We start from the raw sequence: 24,349 nt of genomic DNA, 5'->3' as shown, positions 1-24,349 counted from the left end.
GTCAGTAAAATGGAACAACAATATTTTGCAAAGGACCCTTCTAATTTAAAAGATGGATGTAAATATCTGTTTTATAAAATGTATCATTGTTTGTACAGGGGATTGAGATGGACACAAATTGCTGGAGTAACAGCGGGACAGGCAGCATCTCTGGAGAGAAGCAATGGGTGACATTTCGGGTCGAGATCCTTCTTCAGTCTGAAGTCACCTATTCCTTCTCACCTATTGATGTCGCCCATTCCTTCTCTCCTGAGATGCTGCTTGTCCCGCTGAGTTAATCCAGCATTTTGTGTCTACCTTTAGAATAAACCAACATCTGCAGTTACTTCCTACACAAATAAATTGAGATGCTTTTGTGAATATCCCAAATTACCTAAGCATTAATCAATGTATGATTAATTAAAATCAAAGTTAAAATTATAATTCCCCATCTATTAAAAATGTTTTATGTTCAAGTGCCAATTTCCTTTAGTATTTTATCCTCTTGTGTTTTTGTTACACAAGATTAATTTTGGATGCAAGCAGACAATTTAGGTTTCTGAAATCAGCCACCAACTGTGTTGAAGCAATGACGGACAATATAAGGGAAGAGTGCGTAATCAATTGAGAGATTATGCACATAATGAGTTGGTGACAATGTGAGGTTGAGGATATGAGTGAGCTCACACACCAAGGGATAAATGAATGCAACTGAGTCTTTAGGTTAAAGTGTGCTGGCTGCGGCCTTCAGTTCCAGATGCTGCTACCAGGAAGGAAGTCCCGGATCTAAGTTCACGTATGCTGAGTCTGACACATGTATTGAGTTTCCATATTTCATCTGTTGTGGAGTTCAGTTTCGCTGGGACCGGGGAATATCCCAGTCAGACATGCCTCCAGTACTGGGCCTATTGATTTCATTCGGGAATTTCAGTCACTGGTGCTGAAGGCTATGGGAAAGATGGCTTTTAACGTTATGTTGCTTTAATGTAAAAGAGTCCTAGTGCAATACAGCATGGAAACACCAGGACAACCGAATATTTATAATTACTTCTTTTTTGTTTTAGTGCATTTTTTGGTTAACTTTTTATTCTATTCTTTCATGTGTAGGGGTTTTATGTTGTAATTATTTAATTCAATCTTAGAAGGATCTACAAGCTGTCAAAATTACAGAGGTAAAGTCTTGCCTCGAGCATTGCCTTCTGTCTAAGCCTGTTAGGGGTTTTTGAGGGATTGAGCTGCTCGAGATCCAGTCGTCATTCAGACCCAGTCACCATAACACAAGAAGGATATAAATTGAATAGACAGGGTGTGCAGGAAATTTAAGAGAACGTTGTCAGGATTCATGAGTAACTGACTAGGGCTGTGATTATTTTCTTTGGAACAAAGGAGGCTCAAGAATTTTAATCTACACGTATTAAATTGTAAGACGCGTAGTTAAGGTGAAATATAAGGACATATTTCCTCTGGCTGTGAAGTTAGTAAAATAGGAACCATGGCCTGAAGTTAATTAGTTGAAGAATTTGAAGAAAAAGGACATCAAATTAATGCCCTCAATGAGTAAGCACTTAATGAAGCTTACAGTCTCAAGGGGTGATGAAGGAAAAAATCCTCACAATATTAAAGCAATGTAAACATGTGAACAACAATTTGTATATCCTGAATAATTTGGGTCATGTTAGCAATGAGCCTACAGCTAAGAAGTAGGATTAACATAATGTGCTGAATGTCTCCTTGCATATGAGAAATTTCAATGATTTTAAGATTTGAAAGTGAGTGATTTTGAAGCTGCACTTGTATATGTGTGTGAAGGAGAATGTGAGTGGTTATTAGACTACGTTGGTATGAAGGTGAGTGATAAAGAGACAGTGAGTGTGTGAGATCTGATTGATTTCAATGTCAGTGGCTATCCATCAGTTCGGTGATTCCCGAGTGTACCATCTGCAGTCTTAGCTGATTCAGTGAGCTCATTGACCAAAACTGCCCGCAGTCTGTAAGAGCGGATTGCATTTGACAGAGTGCAGCATTGCATACACTATAACTGCAGTGCAGAATAAATCACGTGACTTTATGGTGTTTTGCTTTCGACTTTGTCATCGTATCAGCCTCTTGGTCTTCTAGCAGTCCCAAGATTCATTTTAAGAATAATTAACCTTTGAGACACAATTATTTAAATTCACTGGAATATAATTTGAAGTTAAAACACAATTACCAGCGGTCCTGATATCTCAAGAAACTTCTGGCATTATTTTCTAACCAGTTCAGTTTAGTTTATTGTCACGTGTACCGAGGTCCAGTTTAAAGCATTTTGTCAGGTGCTAACCAGTCAGCAGAAAGACAATACATTTACAGTCTATAGATACATGATAAGGGACTAATGTTTAGTGTATCGTAAACCCAGCAAAGTCTGGTCAAGGATAGTCTGATGGGACATCAGAGGTAGATAGTAGTTGTACAGCTGGGAAGAAACTGCCCCTGAATCTGATGGTGGGCGTTTTCACACTTCTGTACCTTTTCCCTGATGTGAGAGGGGAGAAGAGGGAGTGGTCAGGGTGCGACTCGCCCCTCGACTGGCCATGCCGAGGCAGCGTGAGATATAAATGGAATCAATAGAACTTGTCAAAAGGGAAATGCTATTGCAGTTGGTTATCGAATTATCCACCAAAGCTTTGAGTTATCTGATCTATTAATTTAATCTATCACAGTGAGAACAATATGACTATAGCGTCCGACAGATCACACAGATAAATAAGAAACTATTTATCATGAATCTTAAATCTTAGTCATTTTTAATCTACCAGTTTTTCCATCTCACCGAGGGATGGCACAGTGATGCAGTGGTAGAGTTGGTTCCTTACAACGAATGCAGAGTCGGAGGCCCGGGTTCGATCCTGACTACGGCTGCTGTCCATACGGAATTTGTACATTCTCCCCATGACCTGTGTGGGTTTTCTCCGGGATCTTCGGTTTCCTCCCACAAGACGTACAGGTATATAGGTTAATTGGCTTGGTAAATGTAAAAAATGTCCCTAGTGGTATAGGGTAGTGTTAATGTACAGGGTTCGCTGCTCGACGCAGACCCAGTGCCCCGAAAGGGCCTGTTTCCGTGCTGTATCTCTAAAACTGAAAAACTAAAAAAACTAAAAATCTAAAAAAACTAAAAAATAATACCTATCCTCACAGGATTTGGGTGTTGCTGGTAATATAATCTTCTTGCTACAGTATAAATCCACAGGCTTTAGTGCTCCTCCAACTTCTTGTCCAAGTGGCCTCATTTAAGGTCGGAGTGAAACTTCAGGAAATTGTAAATGAATGCTGAAGGACTAGACAAGCCTCCGGTTTGGCTGGAGAAAAAGGACAGACGATGTTTCGGGTCGGGATCCTCCTTCAATCTGATCAAGGGTCTCAACCCGGGATGTCACCCATCCTTTTTCTCCAGGGATGCTGCCTGGCCGGCTGAGTTGCTGTGGCACTTTATATCTATCTTTGGTATAAACCAGCATCTGTAGTTCTTTGTTTCTACCTCCGACTTACATTATCCCACATGTGCAATTACTAACCAATGTTAGTGGCTATCATATGGGAACAGGAATTCAATCTGATTTTCTCTTCCCTCTACCATGCCCAACTCTGGCTGATTATCACCATTTCAGCATATTTGAGAGGGAACCCCAATATTCCTTGGATGTATGCCTCATCAATATTCCCACCAATGTCAAACAACTTATGTTTGTAACATCAACCCAGAAGCTTTTCTTATAAAATAGAGTCAGTACATACTGCAATTAGCTACATTATCTTTGTCAATCCCCGATGGCCAAATACATCAAAGAAAGGTTAGTCAAGATTAATTTAGTACTTACTGCAGTGCGATGCACAGAAGCTATAAATGATTAGCCCCTGAGTAGTTTTCCCAGGAACAAAAAGCTGGAGTAACTAAGCGGGTCAAGCAGCATTTCTGGAGCAAAGGAATTACGTGACGTTTCAGGTCGAGCCCCTTCTTCAGACTGAAAGTTATGGGCGAGGGAAACGAGAGATATAAATGGTGATATAGAGATTTCCAGAACACGTTAATGAAAGATATGCAAAAAAGTAAGAATGATCAAGCAAATTATCATTGTTGGCTGTGGGCTAAGTGTTAATGAGTTAAATCTCTCATATCTCATACTGTAAGCCATGTGGCTATGCACTTCCTGATTCCCATCACTGACTTAACTCAACTCTCTTTCAACCCACTTCCTGCAAGTTGACTCCTCTGATCCAGTTTATCCTTTTATCATTTCGGTTCTGACAAACCGCCTGCTGTACCAGTATTTCAGATGTGTTTTTCTTCCACTACAAATTCTCCCCCACCTTGTTATGCAGAAAAATGTTATCCATTTTTATTTAATTTCCTGCACTTCTACTGTCTTTCCCTTATCTTTCTCCTGGAATTGTGATAAGAGTATTTCTTGTCCTCAACTTTCATCCCACCAGACTTCATATTAAACAGATCACCCACCAACATTTTTGCCATTCCCAGGATGATACTGCCATGCATCATATCTCCCAATACCATCTCTCCAGTTTCATTTCAATAATCTTTCCATGCAGGAGATCAAAAAAAGGGTCTCGACCCGAAACGTCACCCATTCCTTCTCTCCAGAGATGCTACCTGTCCCACTGAGTTACTCCAGTATTTTGTGTCTATCTTAGAAACAACCCCAGTCCGTTTCCCTTTTCTTTTTACCATCCACAAAACTGCTTTTGCTGCACTTTTACACAGCCACGATATGAACTCTTCCACTATGAATGTTTTGTACACTAGTATGTCCCTGATTTTCTGTTCAATGTAATATTGTGTATTTTTCACACAGAGAGTGTGAATTCACTCTCAATCTGAGGCCAGTTCATTGGCTATTATTTGTGGCCCCTCGGTTCAGAGGGTATAGGCAGGTACGGGATACTGCTCCGATGATGAAATTGTATAAAGCGGTGCAGGCTCGAAGGGCCGAAAACAAATCTCCTATTTTTGATCAATCTGAGTTATTTTTCGGTTCCCTATACTGCTTTTTTAGACTGATCTCCAACAAATTTAGGTACAAATTTAGGCAAATTTTCCCACTTGTAATTTTTTCTAAACTTGTGTTGTATTTCTATACTTGTACCATTGACACTCCCTTTTGCTTACTGCAATGTTTCCACATGTGTTGTTTAACACCTCTTACCTTTTATCCAAACATATATCTTCCCTCTTCTCACCCAGTTATCCCATCCCTTTTTGCTGCCACTGAATTTTTTAAAGCTGTTCCATATTGTTTTTGTTCAGCTATTATGAATTGTTGCTAAAATGCAACGTTAATTGCTTCATTCTCTACAGATGCAACCTGGCCTATTTCCACCACTTTTGTTTCAGATTTGTACTATCTACAGTACGTTGCTTCTGATCTAATGAAGTATTGCCTCTTTCTTTCTTCACAAATGATCGCGGGCATTGCTAGGATCTTGATTTAATTCAATTCTCATTGTAATCAGATGCACATAAATTGTACATGTTGCATAGCTACCTGCAGAGGGATAAGTGGGACTTGTAGATGATCAATCCCTGATAGAGCACTCCCAGGAATCAGATTTACTGGTGTTAGTTTATCAATCTCTGACTCTGTGTTTACTGCAGCAAGATACAGAAACTGTAAGTGATTTATCCCTGATATAATGGTTACTACAGTGAGGATTGGAAGAGGTGCAAACAATTAATTCCTGATATGGAGGTAAACAGAAGCTGCAGATAGATCAATTCCCATCCAGTTGATAAAGCAAACTGAATGGGAATGAACAGCAGTATCTCACTTTTGTCCTGCATGTGTTCAAAAGTTACTCTTTGGAACCCATTTATCTCAAAATACCCTGTGGAATATTGTTGTTGTACAATTGCTGTCAAAATAGCAGTTGTTGGACTTCAAAGGCAATTACATGCAGCCTGAATACTCAGAAATAGCTGTATTCAAGTATAATTTACTTAGGAATGGTGTCTGTTTAATCGACCTTCCTGCTGCACACAATAGTGTATTTGAAGATGAAGCACTTTATTGGGGTCAAAGGCCATTAAAAGAATGGAGGATAAGTGGATGTGGAGGAAGTGCAGACAAAATACAACATTCATTTCTAAGCACCTATCCTTTTCCTTATTTTATGTTATATCGACAAAACCTATGGCAAATTCTAAAATCAGCTTGGATGCATTGCTGGCAATTTCAACAATGGAGCTATCAGTCATTTTATCACCCATTCCATGAGATGAGTGCTGGTAAAAACCTTTCTTACAACCAATTAAAATGATTAATCGCAATGTTTTGAAGCAGGATTACACATTGTTTGCCTTTACTGTGCAAATTTTCTTTGATGGTATATTTTTTTGCAAGCCATTGTGGAAGCAATATTTTCATAGAATTATAGAATGGCAGATAAAAGGCCATTTGACCCATCAAGAACATGGTGGTTTTCTTACAACCATCAATTGACTGGTTGAAGAACACTGCAGTAGGATGTGGAAACAAGGAACTGCAGACGCTGGTTTACATAAAAATAGGCAAAGTGCTGGAGTAACTCAACAGCTTAGGCAGAATTTGTGGAGAATATAGTAGATGACCATATAACCATATAACAATTACAGCACGGAAACAGGCCATCTCGGCCCTGCAAGTCCGTGCCGACCAACTTTTTTCCCTTAGTCCCACCTGCCTGCACTCATACCATAACTCTCCATTCCCTTCTCATCCATATGCCTATCCAATTTATTTTTAAATGATACCAACGAACCTGCCTCCACCACTTCCACTGGAAGCTCATTCCACACCGCTACCACTCTCTGAGTAAAGAAGTTCCCCCTCATGTTACCCCTAAACTTCTGTCCCTTAATTCTGAAGTCATGTCCTCTTGTTTGAATCTTCCCTATTCTCAAAGGGAAAAGCTGATCCACATCAACTCTGTCTATCCCTCTCATCATTTTCAAGACCTCTATCAAGTCCCCCCCTTAACCTTCTGCGCTCCAGAGAATAAAGACCTAACTTATTCAACCTTTCTCTGTAACTTAGTTGTTGAATCCCAGGCAACATTCTAGTAAATCTCCTCTGTATGCTCTCTATTTTGTTGACATCCTTCCTATAATTGGGCGACCAAAATTGTACACCATACTCCAGATTTGGTCTCACCAATGCCTTGTACAATTTTAACATTACATCCCAGCTTCTATACTCAATGCTCTGATTTATAAAGGCTAGCATACCAAAAGCTTTCTTTACCACCACTATCTATATGAGATTCCACCTTCAAGGAACTATGCACGGTTATTCCCAGATCCCTCTGTTCAACTGTATTCTTCAATTCCCTACCATTTACCATGTACGTCCTATTTTGATTTGTCCTGCCAAGGTGTAGCACCTCACATTTATCAGCATTAAACTCCATCTGCCATCTTTCAGCCCATTCTTCCAAATGGCCTAAATCACTCTGTAGACTTTGGAAATCCTCTTCATTATTCACAACACCTCCTATCTTGGTATCATCTGCATACTTACTAATCCAATTTACCACACCTTCATCCAGATCATTGATCTGGTACATGACAAACAACAAAGGACCCAACACCGATCCCTGAGGCACCCCACTAGTCACCTGCCTCCAACCCGACAAACAACCATCCACCATTACCCTCTGGCTTCTTCCATTCAGCCACTGTTGAATCCATCTTGCTACTCCTGCATGTATACCCAACTGACCCTTTTGGGTCAGAACGCTTCTTCAAACTGAGTGAGAAACTGGAAGAGAGGTGGAGGCAAGACAAATCTTGGTATGTGATGATGGATACAGTTGAGGGGAGTTTGTGGCAGATAGTTGGACAAAGGCCAGAGACAAAATGCAATATGATACTTTTTCAGCATGGTTTTGTACGTGGGAGGTCGTGTCTCATAAACAGGATTTAGTTTTTTGATGACATGACCGAAAAGGTTGATGAGGGCAGAGCTGTAAATGTTGCATATATGGATTTCAGCAGGGCATTTGACAAGGTTCCGCATGGTAGACTGCTCTAAGAGGTTAGAGCGCGTGGGATCTAAGGAGAGGTAGCTGAATGGTTAGAAAATTGGCTTCATGGAAGGAAAAAGAAGATGATGGAGGAAGGATGTTTTTCAGACTGGAGGCCTGTGACTAGTGGTGTGCCTCAGGGTTTGGTGTTGGGCCCATTGATGTTTGTCACCTGAATCCATGATTTGGAGGAGAATGTACAAGGCATGATTGGTAAGTTTGAAGATGACATTAAAGTGGGTGGTATTGCAGTGAAGATTGTTGTCAAAGATTACAGCAGGATCTTGATCGGTTGGGCAGGTGAGCTGAGGAATGGTTGATGCAATTTAATACAGATAAATGTGAGGTGTTGCATTTTGGGACGTCTAACAGGGGCAGGACCTACACAGTCAATAGTAGAGTTCCGAGGAGTGTTGTGGAGAAGAGGGATCTAGAAGTGCAGTTGCATAGTTCCTTGTTACAGATAGATAGGATGGTCAAGTAGGCTTTGGCACATTGGTCATCATTAGTCAGAGTATGGAGTATAGAAGTTGGGAGGTTATGTTACAGTTATAAAAGACGTTGGTGAGGCCACATTTAGAATATTGTGTACAGTGTGTGTCATTATGTTGTTAAAAAATTGTTGTCAAGCTTGAAAGGGTTCAGAGAAGATATACCAGGTTGTTGCCAGGACTCGAGGGACACACTGATCTGTTTTGTAGTCTATGCCTGCTATGTTCTATTGTGCTGAAGCAAAGCAAGAATTTCATTGTCCTATCAGGGACACATGACAATAAACTCTTTTGAACTCTTGAACTTGAACTTGCCACTGTGGTTATGGGAGATTTCAATATGTAGGTCGACCGGGCATATCAGGTTGGTTCTGGACCCCAAGAAAGGGAATTTGTAGAGTGCCTCAGAGATGGATTATTAGAACAGCTTGTACTGGTGCCTACCGGAGAGAAGGCAATTCTGGATTTAGTGTTGTGTAATGAACTAGGTCCCACTATAAACCCACTGACTCCCATGGCCATCCCCTACTCCCAATTCATCCGTCTATGCCGCATCTGCACCCAGGATGAGGTGTTCCACACCAGGGCATTGGAGAAGTCCTCATTCTTCAGGGAACGGGGGTTCCCCTTCTCTACCTATAGATGAGGCTCTCACCAGGGTCTCTTCTATACCCCGTGATTCTACTCTCACTCCCCATCCCCCCACTCGTAACAATGGCAGAGTCCCCCTTGTCCTCACCTTCCACCCTACCAGCCGTCACGTACAACAAATAATCCTCCGTCATTTTCGCCATCTCCAACGTGACCCCACCACTTGCCACATCTTGCCATCTGCTCCCTTGCCTGCTTTCTGCAGAGACCGCTCCCACCATAACTCCCTGGTCAATTTGTCCCTTCCCACCCGAACCACCCCCTTGTCCGGGCACTTTCCCTTGCAACTGCAGGAAATGCTACATTTCTCACTTTACCTCCTCCCTTGACTCCATTCAAGGACCCAAGCAGTCTTTCCAGGTGCAGCAGAGGTTCACCTGCATCTCCTCCAACCTCATCTATTGCATCCGCTGCTCTAGATGTCAGTTGATCTACATCGGTGAGACCAAGCGTAGGCTTGGCGATCGCTTTGCCGAATAACTCCGCTCAGTTCGAAATAACCAACCTGATCTCCCGGTGGCTCAGCACTTCAACTCCCCCTCCCCCTTCCATTCCGAATCCGACCTTTCTGTCCTCGGCCTCCTCCATGGCCAGAGTGAGGACCAATTGGAGGAGCAGCACCTCACTCTTCGCTTGTGCAGTTTGCACCCCAGCGGTATAAACATTGACTTATCTAATTTCAGGTAGTCTTTACTTTCTCATCCCCTTCTCAGCTCTCCCTCAGCCCACTGGCTCCACCTCTTCCTTTTTCTTCTTCCCACACACCACCCCCCCCCCCCCCCCCCCCCCCTCACATCTGAAGAAGGGTTTTGGCCCGAAACGTTGCCTATTTCCTTCGCTCCATAGATGCTGCCTCACCCGCTGAGTTTCTCCAGCATTTTTGTCTACCTTCGATTTTCCAGTATCTGCAGTTCCTTCTTAAACGTGATGTGGAAAGCATATTCTTAGGCCCACGGTGGAGTGGCTGGGGTGTGAGGCAATGCAGAGATCACCAAGTGTTCACACTTTTACTCAGCCATCTGGTTACAGTCAAATAATGGTGTCAATTAATGGCAGGATTTAAATTAATTGTGAAACGATTACCCCTTAACTTCCTCCACTTCTTTTAGTTTCCATCTCTCGAATCCTTCCCCCAGCAGTAGGAATAAATGAGTGTATGATTAGTGTAAATGGGAGGTTGATGATTAGCGTGGACGCAGTGGGCTGAAGGTGGCTGCAAATGAACTCCACTTCTTCAATAACTTTCCTGCATTTTCAGTTAATGCAGCATTAATACATCTAGAAGTAAAACGGAGTGAATGGATAATAGGGTAGATACATCCCATCAATGAATGTACTGTAGGTGATGAGGGAACAAACAGAGACTCCAGCATTTTGTTATCATTTTATTTTGATGCAGAAACACTCCACCATTAATCAGAGATTAAAAGAAACATAGCGATAAAAGGGGAGAGTGGAGAAAAGAAGTGTTTAATGTAGAACACACAGAAGAATTAAAGTGAGGTGAAACATTTACTGGGCTAGGAAAGAGCTCATAAACTGGAACCAGCCGGTCGGTCCTTATTAATATATAGGCTCTAGGCTCTGGTTTAGAGTGCAATTCTATCACAGCACACGAAGAATTCCAATATGTAATATTTTACTTAAAGGCATGATAACATCCATTTCGATAGAAATATGTTGGAGGAGTGCAACCCATCTTCTTCATGTTATCATAACAATTTATTACAGCATCAATGCTGTGACATTATAACATTTCTGAAGGACAATCTGATATCTGGTGGCTTGTATCCAGCATCTGTCAATTAGCTGCAGTCATGTAGGCTGGGTGACGCAGTCAGCAATACCCCCAAGACTCATTACACTTTTACCTTTGCTGTACATTTGAAAATATTCTTTCAGACTAATATGAAGTGATTAAGATATTTCAATGTTATATTCCATCTTATATTCCATATGATAAAAATTGTTACTGGTATTATATACCTTCAGATCCAGGGAACACTCTAGGTAGGCTTTTGTCATGTTTCTTTTCTCCAGTTAGAGTGGTTGTTAACCCTTTGAGTTCTGCAGGGGTATTTCTGCATCAAAATAAATCAAATTCCAAATTATTTTTTTTTCTGTTTATTCTGAGAGTAATATGAATTAAGAAATATTTAGAGGGTCTGCACAAAGACATCTTCAAATTAGAAATATAGAATCAATACAGCTTGAACAGAATGGGGAAGAAATAAAATCTAGATATTTGTGGACATGGATACCCTCAGTACTCAAAGGGCCATTGATAAACACAATGTGATATTTGCTCCTTCACCAATATGATTTCAAACGTATAGGGTTGGACAAGTTTTAACATTACAAATCAGTAAACGCATAGTTACTATTGCTCCAAATTCAGAGGTTTAAGGGACATACATTCTTTGGGACAACAGAAATCTATAATTTCAATTTTGAGCCTTTCAGCAACCAACGGAACTCCACATCCCAATTCACAGCCTGTCCTCAGTATTCAATTAAACAGGAAAATTGAATGATAGATATGGCAAACCTCACAAACTCCCATCTAGGAAAAAATAGGTGTTGATACTAGGTTTGTGGATGTAGCCTGATTCATCATACAGACCAGACTGCCCACCATCAACTCCACGTACACTTAACGTTGTCTCAGGAAATCAGCCAACATAGTAAAGCCCCTTTTTTACCCCGGCCCTTCCTTCTTCTACTTTCTCCCATTGGGCAGATGATGCAAAAACTTGAAATCATATACCATCAGACTCAGGATCTGCTTCTTTCCCATAGTAGTTATTACACTACTAAAAAGTCCTCCAGAAGGCAGGGTGTAGTCCCAATCTTCCAACTTATCTCAAGTCGGACATTGGACATTTCTCTGGAACTGTAATGCACCAATGCTGTAAAACTATATTTTGAACTCTGGTATTTCTCTCTTTGCATTACCTGTTGTACCCGTGTATGGGTTAATTGAACAGACCTTAACTCACCCAATAAACCCCAAGCAGAAACTGTAGAAAGGCTACCATAGTGAAGTGCTTATTCTTGCCAAATCATTGATCGCATCTGCATCTGGGTCTCACATGGATCTCTAAAGAATGTAGGATTGTTTGGGTTTGTTTTTGGGGGGAGGGAGAAAATATTGTGATAAGTTGGTTGAAATACTTAATAATTGGATGAACATTTTCCAGTTGTAAAAGTGCTTTAGATGGAAGCCTGGCAAGCAAAAATAAACTTTTTTTTGATTGCTTATGATTGTTTTTGTTGGATAGAAAACATAGCTTAGAATTTACTGCATGTTTGGTTTGTGCAAAGGTAGGGTTTAACTAGAATGTCTTGACCATCATAAAAAATATTACATAGTTTCATCAAAGGAACTACATCTAAATTCACGTTTGATTAACAGTTACTGTTGCTTGGAAGGCTGAAGAACAAAAGGATTGTACATGGAATGTGAGAGAAATGGGGGTGAGGAAATGGGAAGACAAGTGAGAGAGAAATAAATAATGCTGTAGTATGATAATGGGACAGTAAAAAATAATAGAAAGAAAGACTTACATCGAAACTATAACATCCCAAGTGCTACACAGCCAATTTTGATGATTCTTGTTATACAGGATATGTGTTGCTCACATCATGCACAGCAAGCTTCCAGAAATAATAATGTTAAAATGATCAAGTTTTGTTATGGAAATGTCAAGCAAGGGTTGATTATTAGTTAGAGTACAACATAGCCCCATCACCTTGGTTAGTTGAGGAAAGCAGTAGTGTTTCAATTTAACATCTCCAAAAGATACTGCAGTGCTGCAGGGAAGCTGTGCTTCTGGAGTAGGACTTAAGTGCTGAACCTTCTGAAACAAGGGGCAAGGGTGCTAGTAACCAAGCCGCAGCTCTCATACAGGGAAAGTGATTGAGTGATAGATATAATTTAAATTTGTTGGTGGTAGGGTGAAGATAGAGGAATAAACATAAAGGCAAGGAATGAAAAATAATGTCAAGATATTCTATATTTGGGTGACATGTCGAGTTTGATTAGTGCATCACCCAAGATTGACTATAATGAAGTCTTTCAACAATTATTTGTCCTTATTCCAAGTTGAGTTTGGAGCTTCAAACCAAATATTATCATCAAAACTTTCTGACTTTCAAATGTTAGAGAACAGGGTGAGCAACAAGTCAAATAGCATACAACTTTATTTTGTGGAGGTTGGTGGTAATGTATGTACTATTAGTAATAATTGAGTATTCTGTTCAAATTTAGGAAGGATTTGTATTCCTCAGGAAACAGGAAGTTCCGCATGTCTCCAACAACTCTTACCAAATTCTACAGATGCACCATAGAAAGCATACTATCGAGTTGCAACACAGCTTGGTTTGGGAACAGCTTTGCACAAGACTGCAACAAATTGCAGAGGTTTGTGGATGTAGCCCGGTTCATCATACAGACCAGACTCCCCACCATCAACTCCACATATACTTCACGCTGTCTCGGGAAATCATCCAACATAATAAAGGGCCCTTTTCACCTGGCCCTTCTTTCTTCTCTCCTCTCCCATTGGGCAGATGATGCAAAACCTTGAAAGCACATACCACCAGACTCAGGATCAGCATCATTCCCTCTGTTATTACACTACTGAATAGTCCTCCAGAACGTACGGTGTAGCCCCAATCTTCCAAATTACCTTATTTCGGACATTGGACTTTTCTCTGGAACTGTAATGCACCAATACTGTAAAACTATATTTTGGACTCTGGGATTTCTCTCTTTGCATTATCTGTTGTACTTAGTAGTGGCTTGATTATACTCGGGTATAGGATGATCTGATTTAAATAAATCAATAACAATACTTCCTGACAATAATAAATCAATAACAATACCCTTCAGGCTGGTTTAGGGAGTACTAAATCATACTATAGCGGAGGAAATGGGTATGGCCTATTGAGAGTGCACAACCAATGAAGTCCCCAAACATCCTGCTGCATCTCCAAATGTAGCTTATCCTTTTAATGGATAAGAAACTGAGGCTGTCTTTCTTGTTTATGACTGCAATGGAGAAGGATTGTTCTTAACAAGCTGTAGTTTTTGGGAGAGATGTGGATCCAAAGTGAATACTCCCACATCCATGACAAGCATTAAAAAATATAAAATATTTTTGTTGGGTGTTGTTACTTCAATATAGTGACCGCTGCAGTTTGCTGAGAAAACCTACTTGGTGAATGCACCGAACACTGTGTCCAATAAAATAGACATTTCATATGAAAGATGCTTAATAACTGCAGGAGCTACTGAAGATGTTAGAGAAATCACAACTGAAAATGTAGTCCAAAATCCATTAGGAATCCGAGGGGTATTGAAGATTACCCTTAGAAAAGAGTGCAATTGGTCCTCATTTTACCTGTTTTTCCACCCATAAAACTGTACAATTAGGACCAATTTCCGCCCTGAAAGCTTGCAATTAAATCATACTAAACGCACATTCACAATATAAACTTGGCTTCAAACTCATTAAAAAACTTGGACCAGGAACCCAATGCAGAACATGTGTGACTGCTTGATAAGGTGAAGGATTGGCACTATGTAATGAATCCATTTGAAATTCCCAAGTGTATTGTCTTAGACTTGTTTGGAGTCTGGCCGTCATGAGAGATGCTTGATGTGGAGTTGAAGATAACATTCCATTGGCAACGTTGTCCTCAATAGTTTGGATCAAGAACATGGATTGGAATCTGAATCTTCTTGCAAAGTATTGGGACACAGAGTATATCTGTGGCACTAAATCCCTTGGCACCCTCTCCATTGCAAACTAGATTTTACACAAAGTAACATACAGCAACAGATTGCTTATACCAAAATACAAAACAGACACAGTTAAAAACAATCCCTCTCCCTCCCGCCCCCCCATTCCCTCACCCACTACCACCAAAAATTTGCTGGTTCTAATTTGGCACGTGTCACAATTCACGGTGTATAAAAAAATTAAGGGGTGCACACTATCTAAAGCTGTATTATTTGATTTACTTGAAGATTCTCCACGCAGCCCAAAGAAAATTAAACAGATCTGTAAAAAGTTTGTTAGATTTTTGTCAAGCCACAAAAGTACAAAGTGCTTCCCCAATAAGTGAGCTTAGGCTCATCATACGATGAGGGCAAATGGAGGGGTAATGGGTGGGCAAAATGCTTCCCTGGTTGTCAGGTTAAATGCAATGGCAGTAAACAAACAGCTTCACTGGCAGCCTCTAGAGAACTAAAATTGTTGCACTCGTGATTTAGGTGTCCCTTTGAATTTCTCGGCCATTGAGAGTGGCCTATAGTACGGCAGGGCATTCATTGCAGGAAGGTGCTGGTCCCAGATCCAGATCCACCCCAGAGTCCAAGCAAAAAGAAATTAACTCAAAACAATAATCAAAGCTGAGATGATCTCTCCCTCTGCTCTCGGCAGTGCATAATGTTTAATGAAGAACAAAGCACACTGGGATTTCTCCAGGAGCCTCTCCCAATCTATCACTGCAACTATCCAGTGTTTCCACGATTTTCACCGGAGTTATGGCAGTCGTCGAGGGAAACTCCCCCTTCCCTCCATGGAGAATCCAGGTGACTTTTTTTTCAGTTTTTGCATGTGCACATTTCCTTCAATCCCCTTGGCGCGAATGTATTCTATGCTGCTCTAAAAGTGATTAAAAAATGCATGGAGCATAGCAGCCTGTGTGTCTAAGGCATGTGAATAATGAGATAAAGGTCTGCCGCTGCTTTCCCAACACTGGTAACAAAAGCATTTTCACTTTCCCTCATTTGTGTATTTTTTTGAAACTTTTTCTTAATTTGATTGTTTTTTTTAATATAAAATGTCAAGTTGTCTGTTCAAACAAGAAGGCCCGGCGTGAATGTATGTCTTTTGAAGTTCCCAGGGAGAGAGCCTTCTTGTTAAGGATGGTGCAGTGCCCGTATTCATCAGACGGTTGTTAAAATCCAACAGGCTGGAGTAGTCTTTGTGGAAGGGTTCTCCTCCCGGCGGCTCATTCACTCCCGCCTCCTGGAAGGTTATTGCCCAGGACTATACCCGAGTGGTGGAATGTGAATGAGGCAGCCCTGTGCTGTTAAAACCAGCAGCAAAGGTGTTGTACGGATGCAAGGACTGCATACCCACCAAGGAGTTGGGGATCATGGTGATAGTATTGGGGGTCATGAGGGGGATATCATCAGGAGAGCGGCGGAGAGTCAGGGTGTAGTCGGGCAGTGAAGGAAGACGCCCGGACTCGGGAGCCTGGATATTCTCACACTCGTGGTGGGTTTGGTTGACTTGCAGCGACATGATCTCTTCCTCCTGTGTATGCGCCATATCATTGCTGGTGTTGCGCTGCGGGCTCGCTTGCTGGTGGGGGTCATTGCGGCGTTTGTCCTTGCGGTAGTACAGAGCAGCAAAGGCTAGAACGTTGAGGAAAAGCAGTGAGGCTCCCACGGCAATGGTGACGCTTAATTCAGTAGAGTAGTCCCGGGGATTCTCAATCAACAGAGAGCCGCCATCTTGCTCCGAATCCCAGTTCTCCTTCTGCTGCTCATTAGAGTTGAAAGCTGGACTCAAGCCGGAACCTGGCCGCTTGGTGGTGAAGGGCCAAGCCTTACTGTTGGGATGTCTCGTGGCATAGGAGATGGGAGTGGTGTTGGGCTGAGGCACCTTGGTGGTGGTGGAGGTGTACTGGAACATATCGTGCAGGTTGTAGAGGTGAGGGACCAAATGCTTCCAAAAGGCCACCTTGGTAGCTCGGTAGTGTTCCCGCACGCGCGGCTTCAGACCAATGTGGAGGTACAGCTGATCCTGTGGGTTGTACTTGGACCAGGCCACTTCTTCAAAGCGGTTTGCCTTTGTGTGGATGAACTTAGTGTCCTGTGGCACTGGCTTGTTGGGATCACTGAAGAAAGAAAGGAAGAAAACAATTATGATTAGATAGAGAACATTTTCCATTTTGCTATTCATGATATGTTTTAAGAAATTGGTCCATTTCTGTATAAACTAAGAGGAATTCATGCAACATGCAATATATAATTAAGATATATTGGCATCTGACAATAGGTAATAGGTGCAGGAGTAGGCCATTCGGCCCTATGAGCCAGCACCACCATTCAATGTGATCATGGCTGATCATCCCCAATCAGTACCCCGTTCCTGCCTTCTCCCCATATCCTCCTGACTCCACTATATTTAAGAGCCCTATCTAGCTCTCTCTTGAAAGCATCCAGAGAACCAGCCTCCATCGCCCTCTGAGGCAGAGAATTCCATAGACTCACCACTCTCTGTGAGAAAAAGTGTTTCCTCGTCTCCGTTCTAAATGGCTTACTCTTATTCTTAAACTGTGGCCCCTGGTTCTGGTCTCCCCCAACATCGGGAACATGTTTCGTGCCTCTAGCGTGTCCAAGTCCTAAACAATCTTATATGTTTCAATGAGATCCCCACTCATCCTTCTAAACTCCAGAGTGTACAAGTCCAGCTGCTCCATTCTCTCAGCATATGACAGTCCCACCATCCCAGGAATTAATGTTGTAAACCTAGGCTGTACTCCCTCAATAGGAAGAATGTTCTTCCTCAAATTAGGGGACCAAAACTGCACACAATCTCCAGGTGTGGTCTCACTAGGGCTCTGTACAACTGCAGAAGGACCTCTTTGCTCCTATATTCGATTCCTCTTGTTATAATGGCCAACGTGCCATTCGCTTTCTTCACTGCCTGCTGTACCTGCATGCTTACTTTCAAACAATCTTATATGTTTCAATGAGATCCCCACTCATCCTTCTAAACTCCAGAGTGTACAAATCCAGATGCTCCATTCCCAATTCTCCCAATTTTGCTAGCCCTTGCTGTCTCCTCCCCTTCCTTAATCCTTGAGCTGTCTCCTCCCATCCCCCCACCCTCGGGCTCCTCCTCCTCCCTTTTTCCTTCCTTCTCCCCCCCACCCCCTATCAGTCTGAAAAAGGGTTTCAGCCCGAAACGTCGCCTATTTCCTTCGCTCCATAGATGCTGCTGCACCCGCTGAGTTTCTCCAGCATTTTCGTGTACCTTCCTGCTTACTTTCAAAGACTGATGTACAAGGACCCCAGATCCCGTTGTACTTCCCCTTTTCCCAACTTGACGCCATTTAGATAGTAATCAGTAGAGCCAGGACATTTAGGCACTAAAAAACTCTGAAATAGGCAGGCAAAAAGGCATTATAAAATTACAAAAAAGGCACAAAAACGCATGTATTTCCACCACCAAAATATGGTTACAAAAATTATAATATTACAGTATATTACATTAAATGACCAAAGTTGCCTGGTTGCATTTAGTTACTAGCATTTTTTTTCAAATTTTCTGATGTTAAACTATGCCGTCTGTCAGACAGAATATGCATCAGTTGTGAAAAACCTATTTCTACCTCAGCTGAAGTCACTGGTGCATACCCAAAACAAGCTACAGACTCTATATTCATGTCAATATCTTGTGCATTACAACTACCTTTGAGAACTTTAGCTATGTTTTGTATTCCTTCAAGATCTTTGTTAGCAAAAATCACTCTCTCACATTTTCCTTGCATGTCTTTACCTACATCGACTGGAATTTTACGAATATCGTTTGTTACTTTGTTGAAAAACCTGCAAGTTATTCACTAATGATTCACCACATTTCTCAAGGGAATTGATAGTTTGTGGTAAGTTTGCAAAATTGGAAGCAAATTGGAAGATCTCGGTGGAGGGACTTTTTCTGCATGATTTCACTGACGATCCTGACTGGAGCACATTCTTCTTCCAAACAGTTGACAATTTATTTTATCTTTTCAAAATTTGCAGCATAGTAGAGTACAGCAGAGAGCCATGTACCCCACTCTAATCAAAACGGGCTGATGAGTTAGCGGAATCTCAGGTGCCATTTCCTTGAACAACTGCAGTGCTTTGAGGAAGATTTTCTTCCTCAAATTGGAAAATATGCGATCGACATTTGCAAACAAGCTACTTATGGGACGACAGATGGTGCAATGCGCTAAGTGTTCGGCTGGCGACCAGAAGGTAGCCGTTTCGAATCCCGCTTGGAGTGCATACTGTCGTTGTGTCCTTGGGGCAAGACACTTCACCCACCTTTGCCTGTGTGTAAATGTAATGTAATTATGTTAAGCACTTTGGGGTCAATGCAAGTTGACTAAAAATGTGCTATATAAATAAGATTTATTTTTTGGAGGGTTATGGTACGAGTGCAGGCAGGTGGGACTAAGGGGAAAAAATTTTGTTCGGCATGGACTTGTAGGGCCGAGATGGCCTGTTTCCGTGCTGTAATTGTTATATGGTTATATGGTTATATGGTTATGTACTTGGCAATTCTATGAAGTCCTTGAGCCAAGCATGTCAAATGCAACATTTTGGGGAATCAAATTTTAAGAGCACGAGTAGCTTTTTTCATGTACGGAGCTGCATCGGTAACAAACAAGAACATTCTGATGTTTTATACCCTCTTGCCCAAGTACAGCAAGTGAAGATATAAACAACTGAGCAATAGTGGAGCTGTTTGACTTCTCCAATACTTCCAATGTCAACAAATACTTCTTTGATGGTTGACCTGCCTCCAGTGTGCCGATGACCACATTGGGAACATATCTCCTCACAGCATCGGTTGTGTTGTCTATTGAGATCCATATGTTGTTGCATGCAACTTCAACTCTAATTTTCTGCACAACTATGTTGAAATTGCTATCAACATAATTTTTCCGTAATAACGACTCGCTTGGTATAGGTTCCTGTGTATTTCTCTAAAAAACCTCTGAGAGATTTATTTTCCAATTTCCACAGTGGAATTCCATCATCAATGAATGCCTTGAACAAATCACTCGAAAACTCAGATTTGTGACTGGAGCCAGCAGTAAACGTAGTGAGGAGACAAGCTTGGGTATTTCGCTTAGGTAGTCTACACACCAGTGGTATCAACATTGACTTCTCTATTTTAGATAGCCCTTGTCTTCTCCCTCCTCCCCCTCCCCCTTCCCAGCTCTCTTTCTAGTCCTACTGTAACCGCCGCTTCCTTTCTTCTTCCACCCCCCCCCCCCCCCCCCCCCCCCCCCCCCCCACATCAGTCTGAAAAAGGGTCTCGACCCAAAATGTTGCATATTCCTTCTCTGCCTGACTCACCCACTGAGTTTCTCCAGCATTTCTTGTCTACCTTCAATTTTTCCAGCATCTGCTTCTTTCTTAAATAGATCTTGGAGAAAACAGACACAGCGGGCAGCGACATGAATGAATGAATGGCCGACGGTGGCGCCCCCAGTTTCGCCTAGTGGTGGAAATTTTCTTGTAAGTTATACTATGTTAACACGTTAATAAAAACATTAATATTAACGTGTTAACATAGAAAACTTCACTGTAATCACGGTACAACTAGAGAAAATAGCACATCCTTTTAGCAAAACGGCAAAAAAAGGCTGATTTAGGCACCCGATTGTGAAAAAGGCATTATCCTGGTGAAATCAAAAAAGGCATGAAAAGGCACATGGCATTTATGGCAAAATCCTGGCTCTAGTAATCAGCCTTCCTGTTTTTGATACCAAAGTGGATAACCTCACATTTATCCACATTAAAATGCACCTGCCATGCATCTGCCCACTTCCCCAACCTGTCCAAGTCACCCTGCATTCTCATAGCATCCTCCTCACAGTTCACACTGCCACCCAGCTTTGTGTCATTGATGTATATTGTAAATAGCTGCGGTCCCAGCACCGAGCCTTGCACCCCCACTAGTGACTGCCTGCCATTCTGAAAGGGACCCGTAAATCCCTACACTTTGTTTCCTGTCTGCCAACCACTTCGCTATCCATGTCAGCACTCTACCCCCAATAACATGTGCCCTAATTTTGCCCACTAATCTATGTGGGACCTTATCAAATGCTTTCTGAAAGTCCAGGTACACTACATCCACTGGCTCTCCCTTGTCCATTTTCCTAGTTCATCTTCAAAAAATTCCAGAAGATTAGTCAAGCATGATTTCCCCTTCATAAATCCATGCTGATTCGGACCAATCCTGTTACTGCTATACAAATGTTCGGCTATCTCATCTTTTATAATTGACTCCAGCATCTTCCCCACCACCGATGTCAGGCTAACTGGTCCATAATTCCCTGTTTTCTCTCTCCCACCTTTCTTAAAAAGTGGGATAACATTAGCTACACTCCAATCCACAGGAACTGATCCTGAGTCTATAGAACATTAGAAAATTATCACCAATGCATCCACGATTTCTATAGCCACTTCCTTAAGTACCCTGGGATGCAGACCATCAGGCCCTGTGGATTTATCAGCCTTCAGTCCCATCAGTCTATCCAACACCATTTCCTGCCTAATGTGGATTTCCTTCAGTTCCTCTGTCACCCCAGACCCTCTGGCCACTACTATATCAGGAAGATTGTTTGCGTCCTCCTTAGTGAAGACAGATCCAAGTACCTGTTCAACTCATCTGCCATTTCCTTTTTCCACATAATAAATTCACCTTTTTCGGTCTTCAATGGTCCACCTTTGGTCTTAACTAATTTTTTCCTCTTCACCAACCTAAAGAACTATTTTTACTATCTTGCTTTATATTCTTGGCTAGCTTACCTTCGTACCTCATCTTTTCTCCCCGTATTATCTTTTTAGTTATCTTCTGTTGTTCTTTAAACATTACCCAAACCTCTTGCTTCCCGCTCATCTTTGCTACATTGTACTTGTACGCTTTAATTTATATACTGTCCCTGACGTCCCTTGTATGGCCATGGTCGTCCCTTTCTCCCCTTGGAATCTTTCTTCCTCCTAGGAATGAACTGATCCTGCACCTTCTGTATTATTCCTAGAAACACCTTCCATTTTTATTCCACTGTCATCCCTGCTGGTGCATCTTTCCAGTCAACTTTGGCCAGCTCCTCCCTCATGGCCCCATAATCCCTGTTTATTCAACTGCAACACCTCTGATCTACTCTTCTCGCTCTCCAATTGTAGATTAAACCTGACCATGTTATGGTCACTGCCTCCTAATGGCTCATTAACCTCGAGGTCCTTTATCAAATCCGGTTCATTACGTAACACTAAATCCAGAATTGCCTTCTCCCTGTTAGGCTCCAATACAAGCTGCTCTAAGAATTTGCTTTTATTATATGAGCCCTGGAGTATACTTTGTATACTGGACAATCCATGTAATATACTTTGCTTGGAGTAGATACACAGGACTGTCTAAGATGGTAGAACTGATGGTGTGAAGAGAGATTGAGACAATTCGGCAGAGTTCAGATGGATGAGATAAATTAATAGTTTTGATGGGACTCGACAGAGTAGCTGCTGGAAGGATGTTCCCTTAAAGTGGGAAAGTCCAGAACTAGGGGGTCACAGCAAAAGGATATTTGTAATGAATTTGGGATCATGATGGGGAGAAATATATTCTCCCATAAAGTGGAGGATCTTTAAAAGGCTGTTCAGGCTAAATCATTAAATATTTTCCGGATAGAGTTGCACACAGTTCTAATACCTAAAGATATCAAGGGATATGGGGGAAAGCAGGAACAGGGGACAGAATCTGAATGATCAGCTGTGATTGTATTGGATGGTGGAGCAAGCTTGATGGGCAGAATGATCTATTTGTGCTTCTATTTTCTCTGTTTCTATCAAGTCATAAGGGATCCTCAGGTACCAGTGGACCATATGCATATAAGTAGAATAACTTATGTCAGTTCAATTAGCAAGTTACACTGAAGGCTTATACAATATTTATACTCCTTTTCCACAGCAATTGGCACAAGAGTTTTCTGCCAATCTCATATCCATGTGAGACTGTGAAGATCATCATATAATCATCCAGTAACATCCAAGGAACAATTTGCAGCATTCATAGTGCATATTCCATAAATGCAAATTTGTGAAGCTATAGGTGTTAAAGATCAGTTAACATTGGGTGAAAATTGGTTTTAGTGAATGACCGCTAGCACTAGGTTGGAAGAATACATCTCAATCATTACATCCATTACATCCAAGTCTGGTTCCGATTTGGTCTGGGGTCTCATTAACAATTTTGTGCACACTGTTGGTGCCTGTTGGACCTTCACTGGCAGCTTGCCCATTGTACTAATGGACCTGATGAATATAGTTATAGTCCAGATGGCTATATGTTCCTATTGCTAAATTGGGATGTAATAAAATTGTGATAAGATTGAATTAAGATCATGTAAGTTTAAAAAAAAAAGTGTCTGGGAAGCTGTTCAATTTTAATATAAATCATTCAGATTAGAAAGAAAATATTGCTTAACTTGGATTGCACAAAGTAGCCTAAAGGTAAAATCTAGGAAACCGGTTGAAGCAATTGCAGGGAATGTGGAGGCAGGGTACATGCCTGCTGACACTGATCCACAACATAAAAATTAAAAACAAAAGCATTTTTCTGTGCTGACCATGCCTCACATTCCTCCACTCATTGCCAATGGATTTCAACAGCTTTGTGAGGATCCAACAAACACTTTTAGTGGATGTGTCATAAATAGAGCCAGGATGTTTAGGCACTAAAAATCTCTGAAATAGGCAGGCAAAAAGGCATAATAAAATTACAAAAAAGGCACAAAAAGGCATTTATTGACAAAAAATCATAAAAGAACTTTAATTTATACGACCAAAATATGGTTAAAATGATAATTATAAAGGTATACTACATTAAATGACCAAAGTAGCCTGGTTGCACATAACTACCAGCATTTTTTTTAATTATCTGGTGTTAAACTATGCCGTGCTACAGTTGTGAAAAACTTCTTTCTACCCCATCTGTCACTGGCGCATACCTGAAACAAGCTACAAACTACATTCATTTCAATATCTTGTGCATTACAACTACCTTTGAGAACTTTAGCTTTGTTTTGTATTTCTTCAAGATCTTTGTTAGCTAAAATCACCCTCTCACATTTTCCTTGTATGTCTTTACCTACATCGCCAGGAACTTTAAGTACAAATTACAGCAAGCAAAGATGAAAACAACTGAGCAATAGTTGACCTCTTCCCCTTCTCCAATACTTCCGATGTCAAGAAATACTCCTTTGATGGTTGACTTGCCTCCAGTGTACCAGTGACCACATTGGCAACAAATCTCCCCACATCATTAGTTGTCTCGTCTATTGAGATCCATGTTTTTTTGCATGCAACT

General features: G+C 41.4%; 1 protein-coding gene across 3 annotated transcripts in view; it reads right to left on the bottom strand.

Annotated features, from left to right (window-relative positions):
• Positions 1-15,105: 15,105 nt before the first annotated feature.
• nlgn3a (neuroligin 3a) overlaps positions 15,106-24,349 on the bottom strand; it is a 232,911-nt gene continuing 223,667 nt past the window's right edge. For all 3 annotated transcript variants that reach the window (XM_055643648.1, XM_055643649.1, XM_055643650.1), the window contains one exon: positions 15,106-17,096. In XM_055643648.1, the coding sequence (XP_055499623.1) occupies positions 16,241-17,096 (856 nt within the window). In that variant the 3' untranslated portion in view covers positions 15,106-16,240. The remainder of the gene's footprint in view (positions 17,097-24,349) is intronic.

The sequence above is a fragment of the Leucoraja erinacea genome, chromosome 12 (assembly GCF_028641065.1).
Source record: "Leucoraja erinacea ecotype New England chromosome 12, Leri_hhj_1, whole genome shotgun sequence".
NCBI classification, from domain to species: domain Eukaryota; kingdom Metazoa; phylum Chordata; class Chondrichthyes; order Rajiformes; family Rajidae; genus Leucoraja; species Leucoraja erinaceus.
The sequence above is the reverse complement of the archived record's forward strand: the minus strand, read 5'-3'. Positions and strand labels throughout refer to the sequence as shown.